The sequence below is a fragment of the Sphaeroforma arctica genome (assembly GCF_001186125.1).
Source record: "Sphaeroforma arctica JP610 unplaced genomic scaffold supercont1.1844, whole genome shotgun sequence".
NCBI classification, from domain to species: domain Eukaryota; class Ichthyosporea; order Ichthyophonida; genus Sphaeroforma; species Sphaeroforma arctica.
In genome coordinates, this window is record NW_014038714.1 from 1,542 (window position 1) to 10,798 (window position 9,257).

The 9,257-nt window shown below is 43.9% G+C and overlaps 3 protein-coding genes across 4 annotated transcripts; all 3 read left to right on the forward strand.

Annotated features, from left to right (window-relative positions):
- Positions 1-628: 628 nt before the first annotated feature.
- On the forward strand, positions 629-4,226 carry SARC_11727 (the record flags this gene model as incomplete). Of its 2 annotated transcripts, none has more annotated exons than XM_014294180.1 (7): positions 629-822; positions 1,664-1,766; positions 2,102-2,255; positions 2,475-2,558; positions 3,128-3,302; positions 3,646-3,751; positions 4,159-4,226. In XM_014294180.1, coding segments are annotated over 7 exons (884 nt in total), but the record flags the coding sequence as incomplete, so codon positions are not given. The 2 variants fall into 2 exon arrangements, with proteins under 2 accessions (XP_014149655.1, XP_014149654.1); XM_014294179.1 differs by having other exon boundaries at positions 2,102-2,219.
- Positions 4,227-5,310: 1,084 nt separating this feature from the next.
- SARC_11728 (hypothetical protein) lies at positions 5,311-6,272 on the forward strand (the record flags this gene model as incomplete). The annotated part of the gene is made up of 2 exons (XM_014294181.1): positions 5,311-5,863; positions 5,890-6,272. The coding sequence occupies 2 exons, from the start codon at positions 5,311-5,313 to the stop codon at positions 6,270-6,272; spliced, it is 936 nt and encodes a 311-aa protein (XP_014149656.1).
- A 230-nt stretch (positions 6,273-6,502) lies between these two features.
- Positions 6,503-6,715, forward strand: SARC_11729 (hypothetical protein; the record flags this gene model as incomplete). The annotated part of the gene is made up of 1 exon (XM_014294182.1): positions 6,503-6,715. The coding sequence occupies exon 1, from the start codon at positions 6,509-6,511 to the stop codon at positions 6,713-6,715; it is 207 nt and encodes a 68-aa protein (XP_014149657.1). The 5' UTR covers positions 6,503-6,508.
- Between the last annotated feature and the right edge of the window lie 2,542 nt (positions 6,716-9,257).

Genomic DNA, 9,257 nt, shown 5'->3' on the forward strand with positions numbered 1-9,257 from the left:
AAGCTCAGGTGTAGCAATAATATATTGATTTCAAGTCCACCCAGACATTAATCTGCTCATCATCGTCTGCTCTGTTTAATCCTCATCGCCAGGGTATGCTAGAGGGTGTGCTGCCCCAGAGTTCGATCATCCTGTTCTCCATGGTGATGCCATACATCCTGTACTGGCTGGGCATCTTCGAAGGACATCTCACCTGGGGTGATCTCGAGCGATCTGTGGTCCGCAAGTGGTTCATGTTCCAAGGTGTCAACGTCTTCTTCGCCCCTGCCGTATCATGTAGGTCAACTTGCGCTTATGATAACTACGTGGGCACAGCGTGTTTAGTATCGTATTTAATGTGTGACAGATTTATTATGATCACATGCATGGGCATGTCGGTGGGCGCTAACACATTTGTATACAAAGATCAGACTATTTATTTTTAAGTACACAGACCTACGTGTGTTTACATAGGCATTTGTGCTCAGGTCACACACGCAAGTTTATACAAAGGAATACTCACCGTGGACACAGCTCTAGCAAGGCGTCTCGTGTACACTTCGTTCTCACGGACTATATAATCCTCCCTCTCCATCACTCGAGAACTCGTTGTAATCTCATCTCCCCCTGACTGCCTGGCCACACACAGCATCGGTGTTGCAGGTCCTGACCCAGGCGCAACAGGACATCTCGCACATTCCTCAGTTGCTCGCCCGGGCGATTCCCTCGGCTTCCACATTCTTCATCAATTTTACCATCATGCGCATCTGTCTAACGCAAACTATGGAGCTGATCAACCTAGGAGCCGTGTGCTTTTACATCATGGGCAAGTTCCAGACCCAGGTATGTTGGGTTATATATAGAGGAGAGCGTAGGTTATGATTATTTAGACCCTATTGTGTTTTGTACGTTTGGCCGTGTATTGTTTACGGTGTTAACTTTTCAGAAGGCTATGCGTTGTCCGCCTATGGACAACATCGTCGTCTGTAACCTCCCGTATGCCACGCATGTGCTAATTACTGACTCAAAACCATTGGAGTCACAGGTTCGGTTATATCTTTCAAACTTGAATGCCACAGCTCGCCTCTCCCTCACTTGCGCGTCTATATTGGCCATTACAATGAAACCACTTGACCTTCACGGCTTTCTTTATCTTACGTTTACTATGTATTAGTCCCCGGCTTTCTTTGTCTTACGCTTTCTATGTATTAGTCCCCTCACGGCTTTCTTTGTCTTACGTTTTCTATGTATTAGTCCCCGCGTGACGTGTCTATGTTCGCCATTACGATGCAATCGCTGACCCTCACGTCTTTCTTTGTCTCACGTTTTCTATGTATTAGTCCCCGCGTGACGTGTCTATGTTCGCCATTACGATGCAATCGCTGACCCTCACGTCTTTCTTTGTCTCACGTTTTCTATGTATTAGTCCCCGCGTGAAGTGTCTATGTTCGCCATTACGATGCAATCGCTGACCCTCACGTCTTTCTTTGTCCCACGTTTTCTATGTATTAGTCCCCGCGTGAAGTGTCTATGTTCGCCATTACGATGCAATCGCTGACCCTCACGGCTTTCTTTGTCTTACGTTTTCTATGTATTAGTCCCCGCGTGAAGTGTCTATGTTCGCCATTACGATGCAATCGCTGACCCTCACGTCTTTCTTTGTCTCACGTTTTCTATGTATTAGTCCCCGCGTGAAGTGGACGAGTCCAAGAACCCTGGACGTCTGATGTATGGAGACATTCTGTCGCGTACGCTGCTGGTCTTTTTGATCGGAGCTACTTATGCCGGTAAGTTAAACTGAAATGTGATACTGACTCCACCTGAGTGAAAAGTGAAGTACTTCCGCGAGAGTATCATTTTCCGGCTGGCCATTTGACGTGCGTATTTGTGTGGGTCTGTTTGAGCATCCTACATACATGTTTGGTGTCTCAGACGCCAATCAATCAATGGCAGTACTAATGATCCGCTAGGCTTCCGAAACATTCCTCCACTCATCACTGCACCGTGTGCTGCGGTGCTATCTGTTTAGAAGCACCACCTTACGGCTCAACTACTTGCCCATCAGTCGTCTTCTCCCCCACTCCATCTCATCACTCTTTCTGCTTACACTCCGCTCTCACAGTCCTGGCGCCCCTCATCCTCCCGTTCATCACCTTGTTCTTCGCGGCGTCGCTGTTCGTGTGGAAGTACCAATTGAGTTACGTCTACATCTCGGAGATGGACACGGGCGGTCTGTTCTGGTTCGTTTGCTTCCGCCGTATCATGTTCAGCACAATGTAGGTATCTCTGTTCTCGAGTGTATGGAACGGCCTTTATTCTTGTGAGGGTATTTGCCCAATGTACGCTCATTTCTATCCCCATGTCAACCTCCGTTATCGCATAGCCCGGGCACCGACCAAGTATCTGTATACACCCAGTTAAGACTGCCGAAATTAGTTGTCAACTGCTGAAGGGTGTACTCTACTGCCGTCACTCACTTTTGGAGTTCTTTACAGCTTTGCACAGGTCACCGCATTCGGACTCTTCAGTCTCAAAGGATCCCTCCTATCGATTGTGATGGTGCCATTGCCATTTATCACGTATGTCAGAACATTTATCAGACATTTCTTGAGACGTGGTATCAAAGCTGCACGGTTATTTATCTGTATTACTTTATCACGTATGTCAGAATATTTATCAGATATTTCTTGAGACGTGGTATCAAAGCTGCACGGTTATTTATCTGTATTACTTTATCACGTATGTCAGAATATTTATCAGATATTTTTTGAGATGTGGTATCAAAGCTACACGGTTATTTATCTGTATTGCTTTCAGTAAAAAAGTACATAACATCGCGCTATTGTTGTGGAGCATTATGTTTCTCCTTAACCTCCACGGCTCGGCCAGCAGAAGCAAGGATCTGTCGTTCACAGTATTTATCCGAAGCTTCTCCAATGTTGTGAGCCTATCTTTCGTTTCCCTGTACTTATTTGTTTTCCCGGTCCTAAAATCTGCACAGTATCTCTAATGTTGTGAGTCTATCTTTGGTTTTCCTGTATTTATTTGTTTTCTCGGTCCTAAAATCTGCACAGTATCTCTAATGTTGTGGGTCTATCTTTCGTTTCCCTGTACTTATTTGTTTTCCCGGTCCTAAAAATCTACACAGCATGTGGGTGACCGGTAGTCTGACTTCAAAGTACGAGCGCAAAGCCACGTACCTATCGCTTGACGAGGCTATCCGTGCGGATATCATTGTGCGGGCCAACGAGATCAGTCCCCAGGAAGAGTCTCCTCCGGCCTTGGAGGAATTCGCTCCCATGTACTTGCAGCCCTTGCTGATGGTATGGCTGGCAACTCGAATCCTGCGGTGTCTTGCTTGTGTGTGACATGTTGTTTGTTGTGCTTACAGCACAGCCCCTAGAGATCGTGCTTGTAGCCGGTTCATTATTAATCTGGTGTTGTACACTGTTGACTGGGTGGTTCCTCAGTCAGTCCGTCTCTCTTCTCAAACCGATGGGACACAAATTTCGCGGTACATATTAATCTTCCCAAGGGTTCGTGTAGAAGGAGCAGCAAACCGATAGACACACTGTTTTTCTTCAAGCTTTATTTACCTACTGAGGCGTCGTTACAATCTTTGACAGACACATGCTGACCTCTTGTTTCTAATTAACATCGACACAGATTCCGCCGCTGTTTCCGCGTCTAACCGAGCAATTCAGGACAGACAATAAGAAATCACCCGAGGACGAGACCCGTCGAGAAGCCGAGGTGCTTTCAGATTTAGCGGGTATGTTTACGCTTTTATACCAGATATACATGCAAATCTTTATACCAAAATTTGTGCGTCTTCGTGCCGGATGTGGTTTAAATTACCATATAATAAATATATGTACAAGTGTACATTCGGAAATTTTGAACCACGATCGTGCGCATCGAACAGCTATACAATTGACACTGAGGTTTTCTCGATGTGTACGCTTACGTAACATAGACACATGTACACATATATATGAGACTTTTTCATAAAACTTCTTCCACAGAAATATGTATAGTTGAGTGTTTCGGTACTTCTCTCCATTAATATTTTTCTATCACCGGATAGCTGCTGTGAACAGGTATATTGATATCCGAATATGCTCCACGATGCGATGTGATATACTTAATTCTTCTTTGTGCTTGTGTGTATTTGCGCAGACAATGAGGGTACGATTGACGAAGCTGTAGATGAGAATTCGCCGCTGTTGCGTGCGGGCGAAGCGTGAAATACGAAGAAACACATATGAACGATGTCTGAACGCCCGAATTCACCGTCAGTAGGTATAACTCACCACAAGTATGCCCGTACATACGGTTGTATTTGCGATATACGTTATAGCCCGTACATACGGTTGTAAGTACGATCGTTATAGCCCGCACATACGGTTGTATTTGCGATATACGTTATAGCCCGTACATACGGTTGTAAGTACGATCGTTATAGCCCGTACATACGGTTGTAAGTACGATCGTTATAGCTCGTACATACGGTTGTACATATGATGTACGTTATAAGAGCATTTAGCCATATGGGGCATACTGCGGCGAGGCCTCGGCAATTCTGATACGAATTAGCGTTAAACATCGAAAATATAGCTTTTACCTGGACGTAAAATAAACAGGGCCACTAGATAAGAAACCCTGTATCTAGGGTTTCATAACATACACTTGTACTGATTTTCACCCAAATCTGACAAACCACGCTAAAACACATATACACGTCTGTTTTTTGTTATATCCACACGTTAAGGAGAGCTAAGATGGGTGTCTCTGGGCTGAAGCCATTGATAGAGCCACTTTTGAATGTAGTACCCCTGTCACGCTTTAAGGGTGTGGTTGCCATTGATTCTAGTTTTCTTTTTCACACGCATGCAGCATCCTGTGCATCAGAGATTGTCTTGGAAAGAAGCTGTGTGAGCTTCCTACAACTCTGTGCTTCGTCTCTAAGGAAGATACAAGCTTGTGATAATGGTAACGTAGTTGTACTGCCTGTATTCGACGGGTGGAGGGTGGCAGAGAAACTAGCTGAAGCGGAGCAACAGATTGCTACTTTGCAAGTAGATGGGCTAGTCGATTATATCATAGTGTATGATATCGACTATATTGTGCTTGGTTGTGATGATTTAGTCGTTGATTCCTGGTGGCGGACGGGTTCTGCGAAAAATTAGGTTTCGGTCTCAATGTACAAAAACAGCGGTGAAAGCAATGCATGACGATCCACAGAAGAAGTTGACTGAATACCAGCGAATATATTTAACAAGTATATGTGATCTAGGATTTGATCGTGCTATTCTTCTGGCAGCTTTGCTTATGAAAACAGACTTCCGTGAGAACACTGGCATGGCACCACGAGGGCTATGCAATATGCTTAAGGAATATAGAGAGACTGCATCAGTAGAGAAGGGTCCAGAGATTGTGCGTATTGGTAACACTGCCAAAATCGAACAAGATAAGCTGGATATAGTACAAGTAAAGTTGATGTTCTTCTGTCAACCAATATACTACAAGCCTGCCGAGTGTTTCATGCCTTTCATTAAGAAGGTACATGCGCAAAAGCTAAAACTGCTCGATCTCGCTCCGGAACAGATAAGCACGAAAACATCCTCATACATATATGGTATGGATTTGATAGATACACAGAACTGGGTTAATGATATGTATAATATTGTATGTCCCCCCTGGCTGGCAGTGTGGAACGAAAGGATAGGTGTGGCAGGATTGCCTTATGAGTCTATAAACTTTGATAAGGAAACTGTAAACTTCAACGCATGGACGGCTATTCAGCTTAGACAATATGCTAAAGAAAGATACATCGCAATTCCTAAAGCATATGAAGCTAAGGCAAACTGGTGGAATATCTTCGGTACAATCTGCTGGCACGCAAAGCAGTAATTAAGAAAGAGATTGTACCTGAAGCACCTGCCACATTATTGGAATCACGTATCCAGTCAGTAGACGATGCAAGGGGGCGCTTCAATGGTATAAAATTTGAACCTTATGATCAAAATGTAGTGCAGAAAGTACACATTACAGCAAAGGAGGTCAAAACCTACTTTGGAGTGCACGCGTACACACAAGGAGCCACAGAACAACAAGCCCAACGGGGCGTTACACTGACATACGCGTTTAAGGATTGCGTTGATGAATATAAGAAGATGAAACTCATGTGTGTGCGAGGTGCTGTGAGTCGTTCAATGCGAAGTGGCACCATGGAAGTGTTGTGCATCCTTCTCATTGGGAAAAATCCTGGTACCGGCGATCTTGTAGTGTAATCAGTAGAAGATTCGTTCTGCTGCTTTCCAACCGGATTAACCCCAGCTAAACTAAAAGAGTTCTCGCCGTGCCACAACCATGTTAACTGTGTTCGGGTACGGGCAGTACTTGAGCGCATGATCGAATTAGGCTCAGCTGGCTCAACAGATGGAACTAATACTTGGATTAAAGATCTAAGGGTGCAAAAGCAAATGCAACCCAGCCTTTCGTTGAGCTGATAGCCGACTATGCAGAAATGAGTAGGGATCTTAAATGCGCTAACATCCGTAGCCAGTTCAATCCGCTTACTTATGAAGATAGGAAGACTTTGGCTTTGCCACCCAGCGATGAGGAGATGAATTTGCTCATGACATATCGTGAAGCTAAGATTGAAACGAACATATACAAAGATCGGGGTCTTAAAATAGATATGGTGCTAGAGATAGACGATGACTTGGATTAATTAAACTTTAATTCTTATCCCAAGAAGCTCGTATCCACACTGTCGTCAATATTAACCGCCACGCTTTCGATATTAACTCGTACATAATCTGGATCGATGTCACTTGCTTTGTTCATATACCAGTCTGTTATAGGTGGCTTTAAGTTTACAAGTCACTTGTATCGTGATCTGCAAGATCAATTTCTGATAGCGAAATCACGCGACTGTGTAAAGAGCCTATGGCGCTATAATTTCTGATTTCCTTCATGTTGCGCTCTATATGTGAAAGCCGGGCCTCCACATTAGAATCTTGCAATATAAAGGTACTCTTAATAGTACGTAAAACGTACTCTTAAAAGTACGTAAACTTAAGTTTTCCTTCAATGGTTTTTAACTGTTTTTATTAATTAAATACCTTTTCCATTTTACATATCAGATATTTGGACAAGGCCTTTAAAAGGCCCCAGGAAAATACCAGACATAAGATTTTCTCTAGTTCTAATAATAGAACTATATTTACTTTCCCAATCGATACTTCGGTAGCGGGATGGCTCAACCGAACATAGGTTTCTAAGGACTATTAGCGTTGCTTAGTTTATCCTCCGTTCAGCCAACCGTGTGTGCCAGTCTGATGAAGGCTAAGTCGGTAATTCTTGATAAGTGGTAAGTTATTGGTTAATGCAATAACTGGACATTACGAGTATTTTTTTTTCTAAAGATAGGATTTTATGAGTCTCTCGGATTCGCCCCAACGAAACATACCATAGTTTCTATTAGAGCGACAACGAAACACTAAATAAAATCCCTTCGGCGAAAACAGTACTGAGAGGATTATATATAGGCAATGTCTCAGCCTCACAATCCCTCAGAGTAATGCTGTTTTCATGAGGCATACCTAACTTTACTAAAAGACTCATTTCGTTTATTTACTTCGATTTTAATTATACTTAGACTTAACCTAAGCGTTTAATTACTCTAAGACGTTAATATCGCCTTGATAGACCGAATCCTACACAATTTAAAGTGAGCAAAGGTATTAACTACTTAAACTACTTGAGCGTAAAGGTAGATAACTACCACGAAATTTTTCCTAAGCACAGTCATTCCTTAAAAGAAAAAGACTGAAATCATAAGTTAAGATTATGACAAAGAAAGACAATACACCTGCAAAGAAACGCAAGGCTGAACGTAAGAAGATGGAGAGAGAAGCCGCTAGCGCTGCCGCAGAAGCAACCGCCGCTGCTGCCGATGCGTTTAACCGCACTGTAACCGAGGCACTTGTCTCCGACAATAATAGTCAACAGGCCAATGCTTTGGAGAAGAGTGTAACCACTCCGATTAAGGAGACTACTCCTACAGATAGAGCCCGAGGGCCAACTATTGCCTCATCTTCGAAGCTCACATTTACGAAGACAAGAAGTGAGACAAGGGACACGTCTCAAGACGCCCCACCCAATTCTTCTGACGAAACTCAGAAAGAAAAGTCCCCATTTATAGGGGACAAATACGAATCTCAGAAGGTACCTATACCGGAACCAGACGAGGAGGCAAGCTCAAGTAGCAAACCCGAATCTACGTCCGAGACCACTGAACCAACGCGCATAAGTAAGTTAATTACTGCAAACACTGATCTTAAGAATCAGTTAGCCGCCCTTATGAAAGGCATGACTGTTGAACATGTAGACCGAATGTATAGATCAGGAAAACACTCACAGCACTTACGCGAGCATGTTTCTCCGGACACTACTGAAGCCCTACAGAAGTGGACAGAACGTCGGCTGGTAATCCAAACCTGTGGCAGTTGACCTAGATGTGCTCAGTGTATCTATACCTTACGAGGTACTACCACCAGAACTCCAGGCTAATTATTCGCCTGTTTTAACACCCGGCCATGAGTCGCCCGTCCTTGAGAGTATTATAGACCCAGAGGCAGGTAAAAATACTCCGCCACCTTTATCCAACTGGGATAACAATCGTCGGAAACCAATTAAGACTGGGTATATTATCCAGACGCATGAATCATCCAAGATTATAGTACCAACTACTATCCAAGGAACAGAGCACCGAAAGGCCTCGACTATGGACTTTACAAGGGGTAATAAACACTCCCGTAAACGTGTTAACGATGTCGAATTTAATCGGTTCGATCGCACCGCATTACACCAACCCGCACAGGATTTCCACTCTGACGAGGTGACCGAACTTAATAAATCGGTCGACGATTACACCATCAAGATGGAAATCGCCCATGACGAGCACCGTGCTGATGACGTATCACATTTTGCTAATATGATCGCGATCAAGCACAAGCGCATCGATCAGCTACTTCAGGCCTAACGTGGACAAGACCACAGGGATAACCAGAAGTACAAGGGACAGATCAGTCGACTTAAGTCGAACTGGGATGCCAACAGCAAGCAGGTCGAGTTTATAAACAACCATGACCTCGACACGTTGACCCGTACGCTTAATGCGTTTACGGTCATGCTGAAGACGAATGATATCGCTCCCCAGCAATGGATTTCTGCTTTAATGCGGTCATTTGACCCTACAGGAACAAGAT